This window comes from Trichechus manatus, unplaced genomic scaffold (assembly GCF_000243295.1).
Source record: "Trichechus manatus latirostris isolate Lorelei unplaced genomic scaffold, TriManLat1.0 scaffold00034, whole genome shotgun sequence".
Lineage (NCBI taxonomy): Eukaryota > Metazoa > Chordata > Mammalia > Sirenia > Trichechidae > Trichechus > Trichechus manatus.
In genome coordinates this window covers 7,044,743-7,072,455 of record NW_004443970.1, presented here as the reverse complement: position 1 = coordinate 7,072,455, position 27,713 = coordinate 7,044,743, and the positions used below count along the sequence as shown (strand labels likewise).

General features: G+C 36.1%; 1 protein-coding gene across 3 annotated transcripts in view; it reads left to right on the top strand.

Moving 5' to 3' along the window:
* Window positions 1-26,856, top strand: part of STIM2 (stromal interaction molecule 2) — a 210,999-nt gene extending 184,143 nt beyond the window's left edge. For 2 of the 3 annotated variants that reach the window (XM_004375121.3, XM_023730227.1), the window contains exons 6-13: window positions 2,149-2,326; window positions 2,793-2,970; window positions 7,890-8,057; window positions 8,330-8,353; window positions 8,777-8,877; window positions 9,118-9,356; window positions 19,571-19,838; window positions 25,186-26,625. In XM_004375121.3, coding sequence (XP_004375178.1) covers window positions 2,149-2,326; window positions 2,793-2,970; window positions 7,890-8,057; window positions 8,330-8,353; window positions 8,777-8,877; window positions 9,118-9,356; window positions 19,571-19,838; window positions 25,186-25,663 — 1,634 coding nt within the window. In that variant the 3' untranslated portion in view covers window positions 25,664-26,625. Of the gene's footprint in view, window positions 1-2,148; window positions 2,327-2,792; window positions 2,971-7,889; window positions 8,058-8,329; window positions 8,354-8,776; window positions 8,878-9,117; window positions 9,357-19,570; window positions 19,839-25,185 lie in introns of all 3 variants that reach the window. The other variant, XM_004375122.2, reaches the window with a different exon arrangement.
* Window positions 26,857-27,713: the final 857 nt, after the last annotated feature.

Here is a 27,713-nt window from a genome sequence, read left to right as displayed (position 1 = left end):
CTCCCCTTTGTAAGGGTTGGTGGAAATGCACTGTTGGTGGAAATTACAAAGCCTAGGTAATAGAACACTACGTAAATGCTGAGCGTTACGCAGATATGATCCCTTTTCTAACCTTTTCCTTGTCCTAAGTTTTTGACTGAACCCATTGGTGGATTCTCTTTTGTGAGATTCTTATTTTTTTCATGTGAAAAAATGAAAGTAGGGATTAAAGTATAAAATTTGTCTCTATTTACAGCTTGGTCAGGAATATCTATATTTTATTATCTGAGAGGGGAAAAGCACTTTATAAGCAACAAAAAAATTATACAGTGAAACCTGTGATAGCCAGAACATGATGAGACTACCTTGTTTTTCAGAGGCTCACAAGTTTTCCACCTTTGACAGGGTGGATGGAGTCTTACCACTTTTCTGTTGCTCTTTATTAGTGGAAAATATTTGAGTTTTCCTTCTCTGACAGATTCCCACCTTACACAGGTTCCAGCTTTTGCAGGTTTTACTGTATTATCAAGTCATTGGAAGAGAAACTGGCCTCAAAGAATGTTGAAAACAAATGTTTTAATAAACAAACCAGTTAAGAAGTTAATGAGGCATTACCTTTTTAATGTGTTTGTCATAGAATTGTTTGAGTGACTGAGTCCCACAGTTGGAACACCCACTTTAGTTTAATAAAAAACTAGTATTGTGAAATGAACAGAGATATTTTTAAGTTTTTACTTAAATCCGTTCTAGTTTGTGGTACTTATTATAGAGTTTGGATCTTGCTCATCCTTTTTGTTGTTATTTCTGATAACTTAATATTTCAGCCAGAGACAGAGAATAGGGCTCGTATTTGAACTAGAGCCTGAGCTAAACCTCTCAGCGTGAGGCAGAAATAAAAACAAAACCTGAGAGGCTTTAGCTTACCCCAGTGGATCTCTCCCACTGTAGGTGAGGGCGTGCACTCTAGAAATGTGGAACACTGAGGGTTTCTGGCATGGAGCATGTGATTTATTGCACTATGCAGGCATAGATGTGTAACCCTAGACTTGTAAGCATAGAAACTTGTTTCTATAGAGCTCTTCATCTCATCAAACATGCAAAATGTCTTTCTTGTAGAGGCCTGGGCATTTAGGCAATTTTTCACTCTAAAATATTTATTTTTGTAGCACTAAAATAGTGTACTATGTTGTGTTGGTTAACATTGTGTCTCCCATCCATAGATCCCCCTGAAAATGAGCATGTCTTGACAACCACGGATAAATAAGAAAATTTTTTGAATAGTAGATTTCTGTGTTTTATGTCACTGAAGCCTGTACGTCCTGGCTCCTTAGCTTAGAAACAATGCTGGGGGTTAGCAACATGCCTGGAATGGTGGGAAAGGAGCCCCTGCTGTTTCCCTCAGTAACCCAGAGATCTCTAGCAAATAACCACACAGAACATAATACATTATGACCATTTAACCCAAGGTTTCTTAACCTCGGCACTGTTCATGTTTTGGGTTGGATAATTCTTTGTTAGGAGGGGTAGTGGTGGTGGTACAGTTGTCCTCTGCATTGTAGGATGTTTAGCAACATCCCTCACCTCTACCCACTAGATGCCAGTACCACCTCCCTTCTCCCAGTTGTGACAACAAAAAGTTGTCAGAAATCTACTGGGGGAGAAATTGCCCCCAGTTGAGAACCACTGATTGACCTAATTGGTTACATAGCTGCATGCTTGTGAAAAATGTGAATGATTGGGCTTTTAAAAGCATGGCAGCTGCCTTACTTGACTGAAGGAAAGGAGTTGGAATGATAATGGTATACTTTTTTATGACTCCCTTCACCCCACAGAGGACCATGTAATTGGAGATGCTCTTGCTTTTTCAAGGGTCCCCAGTACTTTGGTTATTACTTCCTCTGCCACTAGCTGAGACATGGTGTATCCTTGTGGGTTTATCTCTGCCCTCCTACAAGCCTAGTATATCAAATAGTTATAATATGCACATTGATTATTTGAAGAAATTATTTTTAAAAAGCTAGAGCTTATGTATTGGGAGGAAGATCTTCACAGGTTTTGTTTTTGTTTTTAGATATCTGTTACTAAAAAAAAAAAAAGCCTCTGTGAACTGAGGTTCAGTTGTTCCATTAATTTAAGGATTAATTTAATCATCTGTAATTCTCTTTGTAGGCCCACCTCATAACTGGATGAAGGATTTTATCCTCACAGTTTCTATAGTAATTGGTGTTGGAGGGTGCTGGTTTGCTTATACGCAGAATAAGACATCAAAAGAACATGTTGCAAAAATGATGAAAGACTTAGAGAGTCTACAAACTGCAGAGCAAAGTCTAATGGACTTACAAGAGAGGTGAGTCAAAATAGCTGTAACTTTTGCTATTTATGTAGGAAAACACAATTCATAAAAATGTAATATGGGCATGTACTTACACATTTATATTTAGGTTAGCACACGTAGCAGGAATGTTTGCCCATTTCGTTTCATATTTTTAGAAAAGTATCAGTAGAAATAATCTAATATAGGTGGAATTGTATGTGTAGTTAAATTTTATTTTTTAGCTTGATTTAAACAATTATGAATTTCATAGAAGTCTCTTTGCTGAAGAGTATTTCTCTACTATCCCTGTGCTTTGAATCAAAATAGCTGTTTAGCAGGTTGCCTGATGTTTTTATCATCCAGACTTAAGGTTAATGAAAAACGTTGTGAATTCTGATTAAAACATGTATCCAGTTGATTGATGCATATTTATTCTTCGGTTAAAAAAATGAAATTTGGAAACCTTTGTGAGGAATGTTCATTTTTATTGTTCTGTAAGGCTTGAAAAGGCACAGGAAGAAAACAGAAATGTTGCTGTAGAAAAGCAAAATCTAGAGCGCAAAATGATGGATGAAATCAATTACGCAAAGGAGGAGGCTTGTCGGCTGAGAGAGCTGAGGGAGGGAGCTGAATGTGAATTGAGTAGACGCCAATATGCAGAGCAGGAATTGGAACAGGTATTTACACTTTTTGAAAAGTACTTGTTAGGATATTTGTATTGCCACTCTGAGGAACCAGGTCCTGTTTTTGTGCAGTCTCTTACGTTTAGTTCCATTTTATACTGTTCCTTAGTTAATAAGAGAATCATTTGCTCATATCATTAGCATTGAGCAAACGAAGTCCATATGGTAAAACAACAAAGTAGTAATTACAAGATGAAGTAACCACCATGTTTACTCATTCATGTTTTGAATCTTATCCCGTGTCATGTTGATCATCTTGAGCAAATTTAAGGTATTTATTTAATTTAAATCTGTAATATGTTTGTGTTTCCAGCTGTGACCTAGTAAAATAAAGTATATCTAATGTTGGAATTCTGTGCAAAGATAAAGACTCTCTACTGACCATCCATTTGAAATCTGTTACATGGTTTTAGAACATAATCTGCTAAAAATCCTAAAACCATTTAAAAGATGTCCTTCCCCACATCTGCTTCTTCCATTCAGTTACTCAAGATTGAATGTAGTAGTCAGGCATTGCACAAAGTCCTTTGGAGAAGGGCACTCTGGAAGAATTTAAATTATAGGCAGACGTTTAGTTTCCTATTCCCGTTGTAACAAATTACCACAAACTTAGTGACTTAAACAACACAAATTTATTATCTTACAGTTCTGGAGGTCAGAGTCTAAAATGGGTGCTCAGGGCTGTGATCCTTCTGGAGACTTTAAGGGAGAATCTGTTCCCTTGCCTTTTCTAGCTTACAGAGGCTGCCCACATTTCTTGGCTCATAGCTCCTTCCTCCATCTTCAAAGTGCATAACCTCTGCTTTCATCCCATCTCCTTCTTCTGACTTTGACCCTTTCTTTACAGATAAAGAAATTGGGGAACAAAATGAGGATTTAGAAGACTTGCTCAGAATTAGAAAGTGACTTGGTTTTAAAGCAGGGGCAGAACCCTTGATAGTCAGCCTCCTATTTTGCTTTATGTACTACTGCCTTCTCAACCAGACATTTAATGAGAAATGTCATGTATTATGTGATGAATGAGTTTTAATTTCAATTCATGGGAAAATATGCAGTGTGCATTACTGTTTCCTTCAAGACTGTCATTTTTTGTAAAAGTTGTCTGATTGAATGAATGAAACCATCTCTTTTGTTAACTGTTAACTACTTTTCCTTATCCCAGACATCTGTTTTTTGGCCTTCTTCCCTGTAAGGAGTTTCTTGTTTTAAATTGACTCTTGGACATATTTTGCAGTCATGCCTCATTTACCTGACAGACTTTATCTGTACAGAATGTAGTCGAGAACCAGGGAGTTAACAAAAAAAGGACCAGCCAAAATTAAACTGTGTCTAAGAATTAAGTCTTATGTCCTATACTCCTGGGAGAACTCCCTGCTTCTTCCCACCAAGGCTTCTAGCTTTTGGTTTGTTCTCAGTACTAACAAGCTTGTTAGTTATTTTTCTAAACTTTGTAGATAAGAAAAGCAAATCAGAAAGCAGTTGGAGAAATTCTTCTGTGGAGATATACTGATAGCAATATTTGAAAAGCACTCAAGAATCACATACCTTATACTCTGAGGTTTTTGGCATAGAGGCCTCGCACACCTCAGTAGACCCTAAGGTTACCACGATACCTTGTCAGAGTACAAACTTAATAATCCTAATGAAGTCCTGAGTCAGTTAGACATGGTTTAAAGGAGGGAAATGGATAATGTGTTTTAGAAAGAACTCTCTTCAGCATGACTATAGTAAGAAACACAATTTTCTGAGTGCATATACTGTGTGCTAGAAGTGTATGCTATGCACCCTGCAAATGGTTTACTCATAAATTTTTATCCTCATGGTATACAGAAATTATCCTCGTTTACAGATGAGATGTGTAGAGAGGTTAAATAATTTGTCTTAGGTCACACAGCTATTATGTGACAAAGGCAAGATTCTGTGTGTCTTATTCCAAAGTCCATGTTTTTCCCATACTGCCATTAAAAGTTTTGTTTATAGAAGTAAGTTTAACTGGGAAATTATTTTATATATAACATCACAAAATTCACAATTGTATAATTCAGAGTATTAACTGTGTTTTGTCTGGGAGATAATCAACTTCTCAAAATTAGAAGAAAGGCAGGAAAATCTGGTGCATATTTTGTTCAGATGGTTATTTCCCTGAAACATAGACTATTGGCCAATAATGGTAGCACTTTTATGTTTTGTATGGTTTAAATAGTTTACACATAAATTATTTTGTTTTTAAACAAAGTCTTGAGAATCCTATAGCTGGGACAAGTAATACATGGAACAGTGAGCCTCAGAAGTTAAGGGACTTGCTGAAGGTCACAAAGGTAATAAGTAATAAAGTTGGGTTTAGAAGCCAGGTTTTCAGATATTTCGACTGTTTCTTTCTGTGGCATCATGTTTTTATCTATTGTTACTTTCTTACAAAGACCCACAAATTATGTAAATAATTACCATGATCATATTTAGAAATCCAGCATTTACAAAAGCTCTTAATTGCTCAAGTTTTTTCAGTGTATCCATTCCCTCATAAATAACAATGTAATTCAAACTAAGGATTGGAATTTAGGTCAGGTGGTAAACTTATGAATTATAGAGAAAACATTTAAAATAATCGTCATTATTGGAAGATCAGATTTCCAGTAGTTTGAGATGTTGTTTGACAGTCAATCTAAACATTGTTATGGTTCAGTTTATCTATGTGTGAAATGTATAGATTCTATTTAAATGCGTTTCTTTTGAGTTTTTTTTAGGGTAAATAAATTTATGGCGATAGCATTAAGGAAAATTTTCCTAATTAAAGAGAAAAAAATTGAGTGAAATCTATTCAGGCTTTCTGTATACTTCCTTGGAAATGAAAATTGTACAGAAATTTTAGCTTTAAAAGCTTGTGCTCAAAAGGACGTGCTCTCCTGCAGTTGGTGGTGGTATACAGAACCGTGTGTCACAGGACCCAAGCTCAGATTTCTCCCTTCCTAAGAGATCAGCTGGAATGCCACATAGCTTACCCAGCAGTTTTATTACAGAGTATTGTCCTGAGCACAGTACACACTGAATCGTGTCAGACAAAGATTGTTACTTAGGATTTGTTTTCTGTGAGTGAGTTCCAGCGTACCGTTACTTTTAATATCTCTCTTTTGAATTGTATACATAGTGTTCTATTTTGGATTTTTTTTTTTAACTTTTAGAGTTTTAAAAAATATTTTGTGCATAATTCACATCTTAATTGTCTAGTGCTCTGTAACAAATACCACAAGTGGATGACTTTCACAAACAGAAGTTTATTTTCTCACAGTTTAGGAGGCTAGAAGTCTGAATTCAGGGTGCCAGCTCCAGGGCAAGGCTTTCTGTCTCTGTTGGCTCTGGAGGAAGGTCCTTGTCCTCAATCTTCCCCTGGTCTAGGAGCTTCTCAGCTTAGGGACCCTAGGTCCAAAGGATGCACTCACTCTTGGCCCTTCTTCCCTGGTGGTAGGAGGTCCTTCTCCTCTCTGCTTGATTGTCTCTTCTATATCTCAAAAGAGATTGATTCAAGATACAGCCTTATCCTGTACATTGAGCCCTGCCTCATTAACATCATAGAGGTTAGGATTTATAACACATAGGATAATCACATCAGATCACAAAATGGTGGACAACCATACAACACTAGGAATCATGGTCTAGCTAAGTTTGTACCCATTTTGTGGGAGGTACAATTCAGTCCATAACAATTCTTTTTTTACAGTATTTGACAGCTGTTCTATTTCTTCATCTGAAGTTTGTGTATAGTACTCTTCTTAGTCTATCGTGGTACATAATAAAGTTTATTTAAATAAGTTGGGTTTGTTCAGAACAAACATTCCTCTGCATTTCAGTTTAGGAATGAAGTTTTAGTTACCTTACTTACTTTTCAGGACAATTAATTTGAAATTATGGACCTCTAGAAACAAGATGCTCCCATAGTTCACTCATCACTTTGTCTGAAGGCGTTGAGTGTGTGTATACAATTCCACAAATTCCATCATGTGTCTTTACCCATCTTTAGTTTGAGCTCTTCCTAGTTTTTAACTGAATCATTACTAGAATGGATTTTCTTTTCCTTCTATGTCATTTTCTTAGTGAAGCTTTTATTAAGATTTTTTTTTCTTAGCACTAATTAGCATCTATGCATTTTACTTTTTTTAATCTGACTTATTGTCTGGCTCCCCTAAAGGGCAGCTGGAAGAAATACTATGATGACCTTACACTGAAGGTTATGCATAATCTTTCATAGAAAAATCAAGTAGGCACTTAACTCAGAATCTATTTTCTTGAAATTTAGACATAGTCCACAAATGCTTATTATCTAGTTTCTGGTATATTGGATGCAATGAATTAAATAGAAGAAGTAGTAAAACAGACCATAACAGCAAATATTCTCATAACAGTGAAAATAACTGGCCACAAAGAAGATTTTGTGGAAAACTACCAAAAAGGTATAATTACTTTAAAAAATCAGTGTGTAGTTAAGGAGTTATGGTAAGTTCTGGGAACATTAGAAGAGATAGTAATAGAAAGGTATCCACTCTATTTTTGACATTTCTTCATATCCTACTCCATAAACAAATACATTCATTATAGGAAAAGTGTGATCAGTTTTCTATTGTATATGCCCTGGATTTTTGTCTCTAAATGAGTCTGGCTATTATAAAATATGAAACTAAGTGTTTCAACTTAAAAGTGTATGTGAGTCCCCTTTACCCTCTCAGGTTTCACAACTTTGCATAATGAATTTAAGATGCACTTAAAACTTCAGCTCCAGTTTCAGTGTTAGAAATATATTGTATTTTAACTTTATGGTTTAAAAGATATTTATAAAGAGCATAGTTAAAACTGCCCCTTCTCTTAATTTTAGTATTAAAAAATTATATCTTAATTATTTCTACTTTTTTTTTTACTTCCAGGTTCGCATGGCTCTGAAAAAAGCTGAGAAAGAATTTGAACTCAGAAGTAGCTGGTCTGTTCCAGATGCACTTCAAAAATGGCTTCAGTTAACACATGAAGTGGAAGTACAGTACTACAATATTAAAAGACAGAATGCTGAAATGCAGTTAGCTATTGCTAAGGATGAGGTACTTTGTAATCTATTATATTTCAAAAGTTACTAAATTTGTTTCCTAGGCTGCATTCTAGAGGGATTAATCAACTGGGATACAAAGATCTGAATAAGATTTTTATGATTGTACTTTTTTTTTTCTTAAATTAGTATTGTAGCCATAGGCTGTAAAATGAAATTACTTTATTTAGAGAAATGTGTATTTCAAAATGACCTTAGTGTCATTTAAAAAAATGATTCACTATCATCATTATTGTAAATGTTTTATACAGAGCTTTTCTCCTCTAGGTTGCTGCTTCATATGTGATCCAGGTTAGTAGTTACTAGAAATTAATGTCTGACACTTATTAAATTGTGTGAAATAAGATTAAGTCTTAATCTGATTTCTAGGGGAAAAAAAAAAAAGCTCAGTTCACTTCACTAACACCTCCATTGCAGTAGGATATAGTTCATGTTATTCTGTTAGTTTTAATAATATTCAGGTCTTTCTTAGCCATACAGATAAGAGAAAAATTCTCTAGAACAAAGTTTTGAATTACATTGATTGGCCTAGGAAAGCATGCTTCCCCTCTCTCCCATGTTTTCTTCTTTGAAAAATAGAGCTGTATCTTGGCTAATAATTCTTCACTGGTTTTATGTTTATTAATACATTCAAAACAAAATAAGCTTCATAGTATAAAGGTATTTTTTCCAAACCTAGCCTTTGGATTTATTTTTCTTTTCTTGGGTTTCTAGGCAGAGAAAATTAAAAAGAAGAGAAGCACCGTGTTTGGAACTCTGCATGTCGCACATAGCTCCTCCCTAGATGAGGTGGACCACAAAATTCTGGAAGCAAAGTAAGAGTGTTATTTTAGCTATCTGTTTATTTGCTGTTGTGTTGAAATGAGTAATTTATAGACTATTTGTATATTAATTTGTCATTTAATCGTGTAAAATTACATATTTTAATTCCAAGACTGGGTAATTTCATCTTGAAATTAGAAAATTGCCATGGTGTGTTCATGTAGTTGCTTTTTTTCAGTGCCATATTAAACAGCCTTTGATGCAACAAGTAACTCCTTTATTTGCTTTTCCAGGAAAGCGCTCTCTGAATTGACAACTTGTTTACGAGAACGGCTTTTTCGCTGGCAACAGATTGAGAAGATCTGTGGCTTTCAGATAGCCCATAACTCGGGGCTCCCCAGCCTGACCTCTTCCCTTTATTCTGATCACAGCTGGGTGGTGATGCCCAGAGTCTCCATTCCACCCTATCCAATTGCCGGAGGAGTTGATGACTTAGATGAAGATACACCCCCAATAGTGTCACAGTTTTCCGGTAAGTTGTGAGTTCAGCAAAGAGAGTTGGTACAAGTTTTAAAGTAACTATCATGTCCTTTTATGAGTCATTTACTTTGAAATCTATGATAAAAATCTTGTTCATCTTTCATTCTCTTTTTATTTTTGTTATTATATTTTAAGTGTTTTTGTTGAGAATATTATATGTAATTTTATATATACATACAGATATATGGTTAGTCTGGGTGACGCATTTGGTTAAGTGCTCAACTACTAGCTGAAACGTTGGCGGTTTGAACCCACCCAGAGGCACCTCAGAAGACAGGCCTAATGATCTACTTCGGAAAGGTCACAACTTTGAGAACACTATGGGGCAGTTCTACTCTGCACACATGGGGTCACCGTGAGTTGGAATCAAATCAAATGTGTGTATATATATATATCTATCTATATATATATAGTAGATTTGTTGTTCTTAGTTGCCGTCAAGTCACCCCCAACTTGGCAATCCCATGTATGATAGAATGAGATGTTGCTCAGTCCTGCGCCATCTTCACAATGCTCAAGTCTGTTGATGAAGTACTGGATCATTTGCCTTTAAACAAATGTAAGTAAGCTGTGTTTATGTTTAGAAAAACATATATTTTTTGTTGCTCCTCCCAAACATGATTTTTTAATGTACAGTTTTCATTATACTGCTTTGTTGTGCTCTGTGTTTTGAAGGTTTTTGCATTGTTCAGAGTAAGTTTTAGTAGGAGGTTTAATTTTAGCTTTGACTTTTTGCAAAGTTAAAGAGAAGTTAAATTTCATATGGTGTCTATCTTATATAAAAATCATTGAAAACCTTGTTATCCTTATTATTGTGTGACTGATTAATTTTCCCTTTCTTTGTGACCTTTTTGAGATAATATAGATTGAACAAGATTCCCAAGAGTGGAGATTAGTTGAAAATTTACCTGGCAATTTTCATTTTTGATATAAATCAAATTATTATATATGAGCTTTTACCAGTTTGATTTTTTATATGCAGTTGTTACAGCTTTCATGAAATTATGATTTAGAAAGAGTTCTAATTTTAAAAAACAATTTTATGAAGTTAAATCTTTAACTTGAAAACTTATTACCAGTCACTGATTATATGCTTGTATTCAGGTCTGTGGTTTAAATCTCTGGTTTAATGGCAGAAAGATAATGCAGGCAGATTGAGGAGGCACTAAACTCTGACAAAAGGATGAGGAGTGGGCAAATTGTCAATGCAGCAAGCACAAGAATTGTGTGACCCACAGTCATTTCACTTGTCCCACGCTGAAAGGCAGTGATGATTGCAAAGTTATAGCTAGCTCTTTACTGATTCTGCAGTTTGAATACTGTCAGGTTGTGCTGATTGGGAGCCCTGGTGGCACAGTGAAGAGCTACAGCTGCTAACCAAAAGATCGGCAGTTCGAATCCACCAGCCATTCCTTGGAAACCCTGTGGGGCAGTTCTCCTGTCCGATAGGGTCCCTATGAGTCAGAGTTGACTCTATGGCAACAGGTCTTTTTTTTTGGTGGGGGGTGCTTATTTGAATTATATACCCTAAGCTTGCCAAATGAAACACTGATTGATAAATTCATGCCTTTGTTTGAAAACCATAGGTTTTTAAAGTGCAGTTCCTTTTTAGAATCCATAATGACCCAATATTAAAATTGTGCATAAAGGTGCATTCCCTAAATTAACTAGTTTTTTTTTTTTTCTTTGCCTTTTTTTTTAAAAGCACATTTTTGGAGCAGGATAATCATATGTCCATTAGAAGAAAGCACGGATTTTAACTGTGATAAATAATTACCTTAAGTTCTAAGTGATTGTGTTATACAGAGAAATTTGAAATATAAAAAAGTACAAGAGTTTATGTGAATTTTAATTCGATGTTTTAGTTATGTTGCAGTCAAATTTATTGTCCGAAAAATAACTCACACTAAGATTAAAATTGAAGAGCTCTGTCTCCATCCAGTGGTACCACTGTGTTTTTCTCCTTAGTTATAAAAGCACAATTTCTGGACCTGGTAAGCAAGAAACTCTTGGCAGTAGGGTTAGGATCTAGGGTAGGATGAAGGCTCTTCGTTATATATCCTTTTAAGTTGTTCTAAAATTTTCACCGTGGGTATGTGTAACTTTCATTACTTTGAAATAATAAGGAAATATGCCTGTGGTATGTTAAGAGCAAAGTAAAAGATTATAAAACAATATACAGAATCATATTGTCTACATTTAATTACACGCTGTGTGTGAGTAGAACAGCTGATGCTTATTTTGTTATTACTTTTTCAGCATTTATTAAATACTTTTTTAAAGGAACCCTTGTGGTACAGTGGTTAATCACTCAATTCCTAACCGAAGGGTTGGCGGTTCGAACCCACCAGCTGCTCCACAAGAGAAAGATGTGGTGGCAGTCTGCTCTTGTAAAAGATTACAGCCTAGGAAACCCTATAGGGGCAGTTCTGCTCTCATATAGGATCACTATGAGTCAAAACTGACTTGACAGCAATGGGTAAATATTTTTCTAGTGGGAATGTAGTACCAGTTTATTTAAAGTTTCTTATTAGGTGTACTTAAAATTACTGAAAGTAATAAAGCATTACAGATGCAACTGAAATTGCTGTGTATCATTCCAAAGCATATTGTACTTTAATAGATACATATGTATCCATAAGCAATGCATAGTATTGTGTGTTTAAAATTTTACATAAATGTTATAAAACTGTAGTTATCCTTTTGCCAGTCTTTTCACTCGAGTATGTTCTAAAATTTTTCATATTTATGTATAGATTAATTTCATTCACTTTAACCGTTTAATAGGAGCCAAGCACAGTTTATCTGTTTATTTATTGGTACAAACGGTTAAGCACTCAACTGCTAGCCAAAAAGTTGGCAGTTCAAACCCACCCAGAGGCACGTTAGAAGACAGGCTTGGTGATCAGCTTCTGAAAGGTTACAGCCTTGAAAACCCTGTGGATGTTAATGGGGGAGGAATAACCTGGAAAAGGAGGGTGAAAGTGGTTGCACAACTTGAAGAATATAACCAGTGTCACTGATTTGTACATGTAGAAATTCGTAATTGATGAATTGGTGTATGTTCTGCTGTGTATATTTTCAACAACAACAAAAATACAATGAATTATTTAAAAAAAAAGAAAGAAAGCCCTATGGAGCAGTTCTGCTCTGTACACATGGGATTCTGTGTACATGGGGTTGCCATGAGTCAGAATTGACTTGATGGTAACTAACAGCAGTTGTATTAATTAACTACAGTTTATTTATCCATTCTTCTGCCAGAAGTATAAAATGATCTTTACACTTTTTTGTTCTTACAAACAATACTTCGATGAACATCTCTATCTGTATCTCCTTGTGCATAAATTTAAGAGTTTTTCTGAATGGACAGCTAGAAATGGATTTCTGGGTCTTTGGGAAGGCACTTCTTCAGCTTTGCTAGGCATTGCCAACTTGCTCTTCAAATGGTTGTATCAGTTTACACACTTATTATTTATGAGTGACTGTTTGCTTGCATCCTCACCAAAACTTGGAATGAGCTGATTTATTTGGTGTGCAACTCTAATCAGGTGTGAAATAGTACCTCACTGTTACTGAAAATTTTATTTCCTTGATTACCAATGAAGTTGAGTACCATTTCATCCATTGGCATTGGGTATTCAGATTTCTTCCTCTTTGAATTGCTTGTTCCTGTCATCAAATCCCCCTGAGGTTTTGTTTTTTTTTTTTAACTGATTTTGAAGAGTTCTCTATATTTTCTGGTTGAGGGCTGAAAATATCTTCTCCTGGGCCTTGGCTTTTCTTTTTTATTGTAATAAGGTAGGTTTTTTTTTAATCATATGGGCTTTTCTAAAACATTTTTAATGACAAACTTATCAATTTGATTTGTAATTTTTATGTCCTTTTCAGGAGATGATAGGTTGTTCTACTTGCCCTCCTAAAAGATTTTAAGTTTTGCTTTACTCCCTTAGTTCTGTAATCCACTTGGAAACTATTTTTGTACATAGGATGAAGTAGGAATCTGTGTATCTTGATGTATGAATTAACAGTTGTCCCAGCCTAATTCGTGTCCTGTCCTTGCTGATTTGTCATATCACTTCTGCCCATACGTACACAGATGTTTCCAGCTCTCTATTTTGTTCCATTGTTACACTCTGTTTTAGTTCCTGTAACTTTATAGTAACTATTACTATTTGATAGGGTAAATCTTTATTAGTCAAATTCAGAATTGCTCCTCTTGGCCCATTACTCTTATGAACTTTAGGATCAGCTTATGAATTTCCATAAAATGTTCCATTGAGATTTTTATTGGAATTTCTTTGAATTTATTGATTTATTTGGCGAGAACTTATATTCATGAATTCCACTTACTGAGATCTTCTTTTATATCTTTAAATAAAATTGTATAATTTTCTCAGTACGGGCTTTCCATGTCCTTTTTTAAAAAGGGTAACCAATTTCTAGGTACCTTACAGCTTTTTCCTTGGGTGGGGGGCATTTGTAAATGGTACCTTTCTTTAAAAAGTAAACTTCAAATTGCTTGTTGTTGGCTGTATGTTATTGTTGTTAGGTCCCGTCGAGTCAGTTCCAACCAATAGCGACCCTTTGTATGACAGAACAAAACACTGCCCAGTCCTGTGCCATCCTCACAATCTGTTGTTATACTTGAGCCTATCATTGCAGCCACTGTGGCAGTCCATCTCGTTGAAGGTCTTCCTCTCTTTCACTGACCCTCCACTTTACCAATCATGATGTCCTTCTCCAGGGACTGGTCCCTCCTAATAACATGTCCAGAATACGTGAGACAAAGTCTCAGCATCCTCGCTTCTAAGGAGCATTTTGGCTGTACTTCTTCCAAGATAGTTGTTTGTTCTTCTGGCAGTCCACAGTATATTCAGTATTCTCAGCCAACACCATAATTCAAAGTTATCAGTTCTTCAGTCATCTGTATTCGTTGTCCAGTTTTTGCATGCATATGAGGCAATTGAAAATACCGTGGCTTGGGTCAGGTGCACGTTAGTCCTCAAAGTGACATCTTTGCTTTTTAACACTTTCAAGAGGTCTTTTGCAGCAAATTTGTCCAGTACAATATGTCGTCTGATTTCTTGACTGCTGCTACCGTGGGCTTTGATTGTGAAGTTATGGGTAACATTGTGAAGAATGGAAATTCCAGAACATTTAATTGTGCTCATGAGGAGACTTGTACAGACGAAGAGACAGTCATTCGAACAGAACAAGGGGATACTGCGTGGTTTAAAATCAGGAAAGGTGTGCATCAGCGTTGTATCCTTTCACCATACTTATTTAATCTGTATGCTGAGCAAATAATCCGAGAAGCTGGACTATATGAAGAAGAACGGGGCATCAGAATTGGAGCAAGACTCATTAACAGCCTGTGATACGCAGATGACACAACCTTGCTTGCCGAAAGGGAAGAGGACTTGAAGCACTTACTAATTTTGTTTTCATAAAGAAAACAAAAATCCTCACAACTGGACCAATAAGCAACATCATGATAAACAGAGAAAATATTGTTGTTGATGTGTAGGATATGCTGCTGATTTTGGTATACTGATCCTGTACTCAGAAACATTACTGAATTCTCTTAATTGGAGTTTTGGATTTTTTGTGTGGATGATAATAAGCAATTTTTATTTCCTTTTCAGTCCTCATGCCTTCTTTTTTCTCTTATTGTCCAAGCTAAGACCTCCATTAAAGTGTTGAATAAACATAGTGATTACAGGCAATACCAAACAAAAAAAAAAAAGCATTACTGTTGAGAGTCAGTTCTGACTCAGAGTGACCCTAAAGAACAGAGTAGAACTGCCGCATAGGATTTCCAAGGCTGTAATCTTCATGGAAGCAGACTACTTACTACATCTTTCATAGAGTGGCTGGTGAGTTCAAACCGCTAACCTTTTGGTTAGCAGCTGAGAAATTCAACCACTGCATTAATATTTCATCACCATGAAGTGTGATTTTTGTTTGTTTTTTTTTTTGCTCTGTATTTTTGGTGGATATCTTTATTAAGTTAAGGACATTAATTTTGAGTCCCATTTTGCTAGAAATGTTTTTTCTTTTAAATCAATGAATGGGTGTTAAATTTTACTACATTCTTTTTCTGCACAATTTACTTTTTCTTTATTTCGTTGAATTTTACACTATTTAAATAAATCCCTTTAAATTTCAGTGAAACTTTATCTTCCACAGTGTACTGTTTATAACAAACTGGGTTGGTTTGCTATATTACTTTATTTAGGGCTTTAAAATCTTTAATCATATAGTAGAATAGCCAATAATTTTCTTTCCCAGTATTGTCTTTGGTATCAGTGTTATATAGCATCATAAAATAAATTAGGTAGCATTCCTTTTTCTTCCATTCTGTTATTATCTACTCTTAGAGAGTCGATATGATACAGTGGTTAAGATTTTGGAGTTAAGTATATTATTTTAGTTGGTGGTACTGATGAGGAGTTACTTTATTGGAAAGCAAATTTTATCATCTGTCATAGGAAACACATCACAAAATACAGTTTGTAAATATAGGCGGTCCCCGGGTTAGGAATGTCAAACTTAGAGACAACCGGTACTTGCCCTTTAATGTTATGTAAATTTACCTTCACTTTGAAGAGATTGAATCAACCCCTACTTGAAACAAATTCTTCGTTACACTCACCTTCATTTGCTGTGCAAGTAGCTTTTAAATCATTGAAAAGGCTTCAGGCCCTTTCTTGCACTTTAAGGCTAAATAAGAACCATGCGCACCAGTTCCATTACCTACAAATTCAGCTTAAAGACACAGTTAGGAATCAGTCTTGTTCGTAACCTGAGGACTGCCTGTAGAGAGTCATATTAAACTGCTACAGTTCTTTAGACAATTAGTTATATTGGAATGAAAAGTTATCTCAGAAGTAAATTTCTATAAAGTAAACTTTAATGTCTTATTTAGCCACTCTTACAAATCACAAAACCAAACCCATTGCTCCCTTGTAAATCACAGGTGGCAATGAATGTTCACCTTCATTGGGAATTAATTAATGTCATTAAAAACAGTCACATCCACATTATTTAAAGGAAAACTTATTACAAGGTCAAAAGCACATTGCTTTTTAATTCTACATCAATTCCATGGCACTGTAACTGTATAGGCAGCCCTTTGTAAGCCTCTTAAAGGAACAAGGAAGATGGACCCTCAACACCAAGCATACTTAACTCTAATGGATGGATTTGTACATTTTTCTAGGCAAAAGAGATAGCAATATATATAAGAAGAAGATTTTTGGGAAAGATTGTGAAATCGTAAACAAGTTTTAGATGTGACACATCTACTGATTTTCATGTTTATGTTATTCTTTGTGGGATTACTTAGAATTTTCCTAATATAAACTGCTTACTTTCCTCTTAAAACTTCTTCATGTACCATTTTTCCATTTCTGTGGGCAGGACTCGTTTTTCTTTTACTATCCAAGCAAGGAATCCTTGATTCTTCTTAAACCGTCTCATAACTCCTATAGTCATGACTGAATCTTGCTACATTTTAGTGCATTTTCCAAATAACCAGTGATTGCTGGGAATGTCTGCAGTATATGCTTAGAGTTGTAGAACTTAATTATCTATGTGACATTGGACACATTCTTTTAATATTCCTAGATGTAGTTTCTTCTCTGGCAAAGTGAGAACATCGAAGTAAGGATTTCCAGAGTCTCTTAGTTCTCTAATGTAGGAATCATTATAAATAAGAGAAAATTCTAATAGTTACCTACTAAATTAAAAATACTTCCATGTTATAGCATTTGTGTTTGAAAAACAAAAAAGCCTTTTGTGGTACTGAGAGAGTCAAAAATTCTGAAATATTCCTTTTAGTTTCACCTCATAGTCTCTCTTTCAATTCCATGAAGTTATTTTAATAGTTATTTCTGTTTGAATCATTCATTGATTCATTCAGTAAATACTTATTGAGCATCTGCTTTTTGCCTGGTCCTGTGCTAGGTGTTGTGATGCAGTATTGAACATGATAGACAATCATTGCCTCCATGGAGCTTAGTCTAGTGGAGGGCAGACAAGAGCAGTGCATTGAGATGAGTTATTTATTAGGGAAATATACTTTGTTATTGCTATGTGAGTAAAGGGGAAACACATAAACACGTAGAGTTTGAGAATCTTCCCGGAGGAACCGCCATTTAAACAACGATCTGAAATGGGAGGTCAAAGGAGACATAGGAAAAGGAGGCATGGAGGTGAGAGAGAACATTGTACCTCTGAGGAGCTGAGAGAGGTATAGTGTTGCTGGTACTCCTGTACAGCTAGAGCACTAGCTCCAAAATAGAGGGTAAATAGTTGGCATTCTAAGCCATGTTAAGGAGTGTTGGACTTTATTCTCATCCTAAGTGTATTGGGGAGCCATTCAAGGGTTTTAAGCAATAAATGTCAAAATCCTTTTCCATTTGCAAGTGATTGTGCACGTTGCCGTGTGGGAAATAAATTAAGAAACTGATAGAAAAGAGTGAGTTTGGGAAGGAAAACTTTGAGTTCAGTTTGGGGATTGGTGGTACATCCAAATGTCCAGTATGCAGTTGGATATAAGGGTCTGAAGTTCAGGAGAGAGATTGAAGCTGGAGTTATAGATTTGGACTTCTGTAGGCTACCAGTGATAATTGAAGTCTTGGAAATGGATAAATTTACTCAGGAGGAATAAGTGGAGCAAGACTAGAGCAAGGCCTAGAACAGAACTTTGTAGAAGTCCAAAAATTAAGGGACAGGTAAAGGAAGAGTGAGAATATGGTCATAGAAGTCAAGGAAAGGACAAAATAATAATAAATGTCAAGTGCTGGTCAGATGTCAAGGAAGGATGAACATATTCTTTGGTTTTACACAAGTAGATAACGACCTTGGTCAGAACAGTTTCAAGGAAATTGTGAGTTTATAAGCACTTTACAGTTTCTTTGAAGAATGAACAAAAATGAAGCAGTGGAGAAAGTAGCATAGATAATTCTTTTCCCAGGTGCAGTCATAAAAGAGAAAAGAGATATGTCAGCTGAAAAACAGTCTGGGATAGAGGAGATTTTTTGTTACTGTTAGTTTTTTAGATTTGTTTTTCAGCATTTGTTTTTAAATGCTGATGGGAAGTAGCACTAAGGGAGAGGATGAAAATAAATGCAAGAGAAGAAATAAGAGTAAGATCCTTGAACTTCAGGTAGAGAATGAGATGGTTAAGTAGAAGGGGCAGAATGTATGAACTAGAAAGAAAAAAATGTAGTCAGAATCTCAATGTCTGATGTCTGGATTTATAATTTCAAAGATGGAACAGTTCTATGTGTGGAGTAGAGTAGAGGTGGAAGTAGAGGAGAAGGTTGTTAAGGTGTTGGATAGGTCTTACAAATGAGATTGCTCCTGTTGATTTAAGTTTGGATGGACAGGTAAAAAGAGAATGACTGGGAAGTGACCAGTGAAGTGAAGATTCATGTGGTTTAAGAGTATGACCTTCAGAAGAAAGACATTTTTATAAGAGGGTGTAGGAATATGTATGGGTTTACAGATACCATTAAAAGATATAGGGGAAATTTGTTTATCACCTGGATAGGTCTAGACTGAGACTGCTAGCAGAAGCAATCTATAAGACTTCTGGTTAAGTCTACAGTGATCCATGTTCAAGAAACAGGTTCCGGTCTCAGTTCTGTCCCAAGTAACTAGCTGTGAGATTGTGCATACAGTATTTTTTAAATAATTTCCTTGATTGCTAACTTCTTGAAGTTTAAGTAAGTTGCCGTATCTTAAGAGATACCTACATAGTAAAAATCTAGGTTACTTTCTCCTGATAGTTTTTCCCTTTTAATGTTAAAATTCATAAAAGGATTTACAATAAAATACAAATTCTTTGTAGGTATATTATATTGATCTTTATAATTAAGGATTGGTCATCTTGAGTAAGTTTTTAAACCTTTCTGCTTAGTAATGTTAGATTTGATATTAAAGCATCATGCGTTTATGTCCACTTCCATTTATTTTTTAGAACTGTTTTCATTTCTGTTTCATTTTTATTATTTCTTAACTTTCCCGAGAAGCAGTACATGAGGTGGAAAATGGTAATAATTGTTTACTTCAGTAAAGGTGGATTAAATGGTGACATATTAGTGACATCAGTTCTCTTTTGTACTGATTTGTGTTGTGCATGAAGGGAGCATTGAGTTCTACGAGGGTTTTTATTCATTTATGTTTGGTTTTCAGGGACCATGGCTAAGTCTGCCGGATCATTAGCCAGAAGCAGTAGCTTGTGTCGCTCTCGTCGCAGCATCGTGCCGTCCTCGCCACAGTCTCAGCGTGCTCAGCTTCCCCCGCATGCTCCACCACACCCCCGGCACCCTCACCATCCGCAGCACACGCAACACTCCTTACCTTCCCCTGATCCTGATATCCTCTCAGTTTCAAGTTGCCCTGCTCTTTATCGAAATGAAGAGGAGGAGGAGGCCATTTACTTCTCTGCTGAAAAGCAATGGTATTGGCAGTGAATAAACTATAATATATGTGGGGCTGGGTGGGACTGAGGTTGGGTGTCGGGTGGGTGGGAATGGTACATTGTATTAGTTTTCTATTGTTGCATAACAAGGTACTAAAATTTAGTGGCTTCAAACAACATCCATTTATTAGCTCTCAGTTCTGTAAGTCAGAAGTCCAGGCCTGAGGTGGCTGGGTTCTCTGTCCAGGATCTTGCAAAGCTAAAATCAAGGTGTTGGCTGGACTGCATTCTCATCTGGCATGTGAGGTCAGCTTACAGTCACATGTTGTTCTGTAAAAATTCAGTTCCTTGTGGATATAGGACTGAGGTCCCCATTTCCTTGCTTGCTGTCAGCCGAGGGCTGCTCTCAGCTCCTAGAGGCTGCCCACATTCCTTGTCACATGACCCCCCTCCATCTTCAGTGCCAGCAAAAGAAAATTTCCTTCCTATCAAATTCTTCCCTTGCTTTGAATCTCTGACTTCCTCTCTCTCTGACCTCTAGACCTAAATTTAAAGGGCTTATGAGTTCAGGCCAACCGGGATAATCTCCCTATATTTATATCAACTGGGTTGGAACCTAAATTACATCTGCAAAACCCTTCGCAGCACCACCTATATTTGTGTTTGATTGAATGATTGGAAGATGTTACATCAACACCAGGGGCTGGGAATTTGGGTGCCATCTTAGAATTCTGCCTGCCACAGACATGTTGGTAGATATTTTGAGTTATGACTGTTTAAATATGACACAACTGGCTCAGGTCTGAGAACATAAAACTTGTCATATGAACAGTTTTATACGTAAAATATAAAGGCACAGGCTTACATATACTTGGGCTGAAAGAAACAACGTGACTTAGTTTTTTAAAATATTTGTTGCTACTTATTAATTTATTCTGTCATGTGCTAGTATTTACTAGCAAACAAGCAGTATCAGATGTCAGAAGTTTAAGAAAATGTCAAGGACTTAAAGGGGAAATAATATTCATCACTTATTTTTTTCTACAAAATGGGTGTAGCAGCAGTGTATTCCAGTCCATCTTAGTAACACCAGTGTTCCCTGGAGTATCATTTGATACCTGTTGCTGTTGTGGCGCTCTCTTTCAAAGCCACACTATTCCTTTTGAAGCAGCATGGATTGAGTGCCAGAAAAACTGGTGTTAGTTTCTGATTTTGCCATTTCCTAGCTGTTTGACTCCAGAATGTTACTGTCTTTATAGGAGAAACAAAGGGAATGGGCTGGATCCTCTCAGTGGTTCCTTGTAGCTCCATACCATGTGATTCTTTAGTTGACATCACCATCAAAGAATCATCTTTCATACTCAGTTGTTCTATCTTCTAGTGAAAGTAAACCATATGATTAGCAAGTGATCATTAAAGCATGTTCCTAAAACAATAACCCAAGTTTTGTATCTTCATTGCTGCTGGAGAATGTAGTGTAGCTTTCCTTAGTTTGCACTTTATGGTTAACTTTTTGTATGCCTTTACAATATAACTAGTCACCAGGAAGATGGCTTTATAGGAATTTTTGTTGATTTCTGGAAATTAGTAGGAAAACTCTTTGTTGTGCTTTCCAATAGAACTTTCTGCATTGATGGAAATGTTCAGTCCTGATTTCAAATAGCAATGCCAAAAATTCACAGCTAGCTCATTAGTGTGAGAGTTTTAATTCAGAAAACTTTTCTTCCTCTCCTTTTCAGTCTCTCAAATATTGAGAATACTTACAAAATAATGATAATAATAGCAATTAATACGTAGTGATCTTCTATGTTCTATTCATTATGCACATATGCACTCATTTAAACCTCACCTTGAGGTAAAAGCTTGCTATACATGCATTTAACTTAACATAATTTCAACTCCACATCACTGTGGGGAGAAAAGAAAATAATATAAATGGTATGGATGATTAAGTTCAACATTCCAAGCAACATATGCTCTAGAAACAAAGGGAAATTTTAAGGTGTACTGTATCTACACACCAATTCTGATTAGTTATGAGGAAGAAGCAATACTTCAGATTATTTGTTTTGAGATTAGAATGTTAGAACTGTAAGCAACTTTAAAGATTAATCAGATTTCTTATTTTTTAACAGAGGAAAATTGAAGCCTAGAAAATTAAGTGATTTGTCCCAGATTGTACAGCTGATTAATGGCAGGACCAGGGTGGTCATCTAAGCAGTCTGATTTAGATCAGTGTTGTTTTCACACATTATTTAGATTTTAAAGATTAACTTTTGAAATATTTTTAACCCAGCTTAGAATTTCACACATAACACAGCCAAGCCATATAGAACAGAAAGTAAATTCATAAAACTGTAACTAAATCAGCTTCTAACTCTGGAAACTGACCACTTTCAGTTAATAGTGATATATGCTATTCAGCTGATGTCTGTCCAGTTCACAAAGAAGCCTAGCACAAAAGTCCTACCAGTGATTGATTTCTGAGCCTGATCATTTCTTCATATCTGAACTGCCTCTTGCCCTCTGTAAGCGTTATCCATATCAGATTGTAAAAGCACCTGAAAATTACACAGCAAATGTAACTGTATGATATGAAGCCGTTATTTAAATCTTATTTGTCCAGGGATTTTGTATGTTTTAGTAGCTTGTAGTGTAGTAAAGACAGTCTTCGCATACATGTGTGAGTAAAGTACACAGAAATGACTAAATAAATTCAGCAATCCAGTTTATATCTAACATACGGTATTAACATAAAATGCATGTCAAAGGTAAGTGCTATACCTCTAATTAACCTGCATGCCAATATCATAAATAATGATAGTAATCATAGGCCATCCAGTGTGAGAGATCTTCAGTTCATTCATTCAGTAAATACTAATTCAGCCCTTGCCATGTGCTGTGCATTTGCTAATAACTTGAGCTGCCAAGTCAAGTGAAACAGGGTCTTAGCTTAGTTCTAGCTAGTAGATTATAATCATATGTGTTCTTGCCTTTCTAATCTGTCTTCAGTGCTGCTCCTTCTCCCGCCTTATTTCTTTTGCCAGTTACTTTTTGCCTTGACCCCACCTTTCATAATCATTCCTTTCATAAAGTGAACAGTATTCATATCAGGCACTGTACACATAAAAGTGAATAAGACATGGTCCCTATTCTTTATGATTCCATTCATTCATTCATTCATCTAGCACATACTTACTAAGCACCTACTGTGAGCTTGCCACTGTTGTAGTGCAGAAGTTAGTAAGACTCCCTGTCATCATTAAGTTTCCTTCTTCTGGGAAAACTGACTATAAACAAGTTAATGTAAAGTGTCATTTAAGGTATTGGCAAGTTCTAGGAAGGTAAACAAAGCCAGGTAAAAGAAAAGAGAATGCTATTTTAGATAGGGTGGTCACTGAAGGCATCTCTGGAAAGAGAGAGCATTTGAACAGTGACCTGAATGACATGGAGAGGTAAGCCCTGTAGAGATGGAAGTAATACCAGGCAGAGGGAACAGCAAGTACAAATGGCCTGAGGGAGTTGGAAGATTGGCACATTGGAGGAACAAGAAGAAGATCATGGTGGAGTTAGGCAGAGAACGGTAGGGCATGCAGTTGAAGAGGTAGCCAGGGGCCAGATTGTACAGCCTTTGTAGGTTTTGACAAGGAGTTTGGATTTTACCATGAGTGTGAAAGGAAACATTGAAGGGTTCTGAGCAAGAGAACAAAGTGGTCTGCTTGAATTTTTAAAAATCATTTTAAAGACTGTATAGAAAAGTGAATGAGAGGGAAGAATAAGAATGGACACCAGGAAACCAACTAGGAAGCTATTGCAGTCAGTTAGGTGAGTTCATGGTAGTTCAGGAAGAGGAGTGATAGTAGCGGGGATAAAAAGAAGTGGTGGATTTGGGGAATATTTTGAAGGAATAGCTGATAGCATTTGCTGTATATTGGATGTGGGGTTGTCAACCTTATTTTTCTATCCCTCTTTGTTTCTCTTCTCTTTCTGCTGTGGAAGATGGGAGGGGGTAAATTCACAAAGGAATAAACCTTTAAGAATTTTGTTGAATGCCTACTTTTTAAAAAGTAGCATTGTATAGTTGCCTTTTACTTCCCATCCATCCCTCCTACCTACCCCAGCTTCCCCCTCACAAGGATAACATCAACATAAATCCAAATCCCCACTTTTTTACTTCAGTCACACCAACTGAAACATGGAGCGTTTCTTTTCCAACCGTAGCCACCCAGAGCTAGGTCACATCTCACAAGTAAAAAGGACATTGTCCTTCAGATCAGCTGCCCATGCAGCATTACTTTTCTCTGACTCCAGCCGCTGGAGCTAGGTCAGAGTTCACAAGTTAAAAGGACACCATTCTTCTGGCTCCCACCCTCTTCTTGGGTTCCATCAATTACCGGAACAACTCATAGAGCTCACAGAAAGTGTTATACTTAACGATTATAGTTTTATCGTAGGAAAAAAGGATACAAATGAAGAGACACATAGAGCGAGGTCTGGGAGGTTCCCAAAGTGGAGCTTCCATGTCCCAAAGGGATGAGCTACCCTCTTATGTGCATGGATATCTTTCTTCAACCAGGAAGCCCATGGAGCTTCCCTGTATACAGCTTTATTGGGGATCTCATTAGATAATGCAAAGACTCCAGCCCTTCTCCCCTAAGAACAAACGATATCAAGAGGCGATCATGAGGTATTATGTGATGGGTCTTTCTGGCCTGGAAAGCCTCTACCCAGAGTTACCTCATCACCTCAACTAACCTGTTAGGTTAGATGCCCTTATTGAAGACACTTAAATTCGAAGCTTGCAAGGGTTACTTCTCAGGAACCAAGGACAAAGGCTAAATCACTTTAGGTAAAGCCAAATTCTTTATCATATGCCCCTCCTTTTTTTTAAACTCACAGGAATTTATATTTTAGCTTAGTATATATTCCTTCCTTTAGGAAGCTGTTTCATCAAATTAATGGCTAAAAAATTAAAGGGACAGGGTGGTGACTAAAATTCTGCTTTTCAAATACATAGTGTCAACTCTGATTTAAAAAGGAAAATAATACTGAAATCACAACACAATTGTAACTGAAATGATAAGAAAAGAATATAAAATTTAAATGTTTTCATTCTCTGACAATTTAAGAAGGCATAACTTATAATGTTTCTTAGATTGTAAAATTTCACTGTTACAGTTTATGTTAAAAATTAAACGCTGTTTTGATAGATTATATTAAAGTAATAGTTATTTTATTTTGTTGAAATATATATAACATTTTAGCATTTTCCCCTTTTAAATTCCAATAGATTAAGCAATGAACATTGTTTCAGTTAGAATTAGTTAGAATGGCTGATGAACATAATGATTTAAAATGTTTACCTTTGCCTCTCTGTCTCATTCAGGGAAGTACCAGACACAGCTTCAGAATGTGACTCCTTAAATTCTTCCATTGGAAGGAAACAGTCTCCTCCTTCAAGCCTGGAGATATACCAAACATTGTCTCCTAGAAAGACATCAAGAGATGAGCTCTCCCTAGAGGGTTCATCCAGAGGAGATTCGCCCATAACTGTAGAGCTCTCTCGGGGTTCTCCTGATTGTGTAGGCCTGACAGAAACTAAAAGTATGATCTTCAGTCCTGCAAGCAAAGTGTACAATGGCATCTTGGAGAAATCCTGTAGCATGAACCAGCTTTCTAGTGGCATCCCAGTGCCCAAACCTCGCCACACGTCATGTTCCTCAGCTGGCAACGACAGCAAACCAGTTCAGGAAACTCCAAGTGTTGCCAGGATCAGCAGCATCCCACATGACCTTTGTCATAGTGGAGAGAAAAGCAAAAAGCCATCCAAAATTAAAAGCCTTTTTAAGAAGAAATCTAAGTGAACTGGCTGACTTGGTGGAATTCCATTCAAGTAGCATCTTTAAACTTTTATCTCCCACCCTCCACTCCCCCTTTTTTGTTTTAATTTTAGGAATGTAACTCCATTGGGGCTTTCCAGACTAGATGCCACAGTGGAATATCCTTAAGGGCAACTGTCTACTGTCTGCTTATTTAAACGACTAGATAATCAATTTGTCAAGGCAGTTATTACTGAAAAATCTTTAAGAGATGAGACAGTTTACGGTCATTTCTGCCTATTTATTTCTGCTTTGTTACTGGTGATGTATATATATTTTGTTGAAAGCCACTATGGACTTACAAGCTTTAATGGACTAGTAAGCCAGCATGGGCTTGCAAAAATTTCTTGTTTACCAGAGCATCTTCTTATCTTTCCACAGAACTATTTACATCCTGGACTAAATAACTTAAAAGAAGTAAAACTAATTGCACTAATGTTTTCCAGACTGGGGGGAGGGGGAGGGGAATCTCTGCAAGTGAAACTGTATAGAGTTTATAAAATGTCTATGGATAGGGGACTGTTTTCACTTTTAGATTACAATGGGTTTTTAAGTAGAACGTAGAGTTTCTAATTGACTTGATTTATGGAAATGAAAACCCACGCTTTTATTATGGGAAGGTTCTTTAAATGCATTTAATATTATAAAGTTTCAAGTCTGCTGTAAAGATCATGTTGTTTCGTTTTTCCCAGGGCTTTCACTGTGATTTACTGCATCGCAGGCTGTATGATAAAATACAAATAATTTACAGAGAGAAGGCTCTTGATTGCTTATATGCAAGTGGAAGAGTTGAAACTTGATTGAAGGACTTAAAACATTCACAAGCTTAAACTGAGGTGGGGGGATGTGGGGATCCAGGCACTTGTTTACAGACTTTGAATAACTGCAAAGAATTTATGGTTTGTGAAAACTTTGTACTGTGGAAAAGATAATAAATTGGAGACGTTATTCTGTGGGGTTGTGCTGATTTTTGTTGATAACACTCCACTAAAAACACTATATATGTTTTCTAGAGAGCCATGTAAACTGTCTTGTTGCTTATTTTCAATATAATAACAATATTTTGGAAGTAAGTTGTCAAATTTCTTTCTATTTTATATTATTTGTTCTATTTTTATGTAGTTTGAAATGTTTAAATATTCTAACATCAAGATTAACAAATATAAATTTATGGTGCATTTAGATTGTGTTGTATTAATTTGTAAAGTTTGGGGCTCACAGAACTGGTAGGTTATAAAAGTAGCTTTTGCTGTGAGGGTTGAGTCACACAGAGCAACGAAGTACATTAACACTTGGGGAATTTCTGCTTAAACCACTTCTTTTAAAACTTAAGTCATAAATGATCTGGTTAATGCAGTATGAATGGATGTTTGGGTGAACACATGATACATGTTAGCTAGAATGGTTTTTCAGCATTATGACTGAAATATATACTGTCTAAAACCAGTTGCCATTGAGTCGATTTTGATTCATAGTGACCCCGGGGGTGTCAGAGTAAAATTGGTTTTCAGACATAGATTGTCAGGCCTTTCTTCTGAGGCACCTCTGGGTGGACTCAAACCTCCAACCCTTTGGACAGCAGCTGAGCTCATTAACCGTTTTCACCACCCAGGAAGCGTTATTTAAGTGAAAATGTTGATTAATAAACAAGAAGATTGAGATTTACTCCAAAGAAATGCTCTGTTAAGAATATGAACTGTTTCCTAAAGTCTCCTGTAAATTGTTATTGTTAATTCTTTGTAGTACAGTTGTTAAAAACTATTAAGGTCTTTCATGGTATTTATTGAAGAATAAACTGCTGTAAGGGCAAATATTGACTGACTGAAATGAACATAGTGTTTTGGACTATTAATGAGGTAAGGTAACGTAAAAGGCAAAGAACTGAGGACATAGAGTCTGACACTATTTAAGAAGGGGAAAGTATGCATAAAGAACTTCTTTCTCCTTCTTACAACCAGACAGTTGGAGTTATTCCCTTTGAAAATTGCAAAAAGGATGGAAAATTTATAGTTTGGTGGATAGAAAAGGTTAAAGC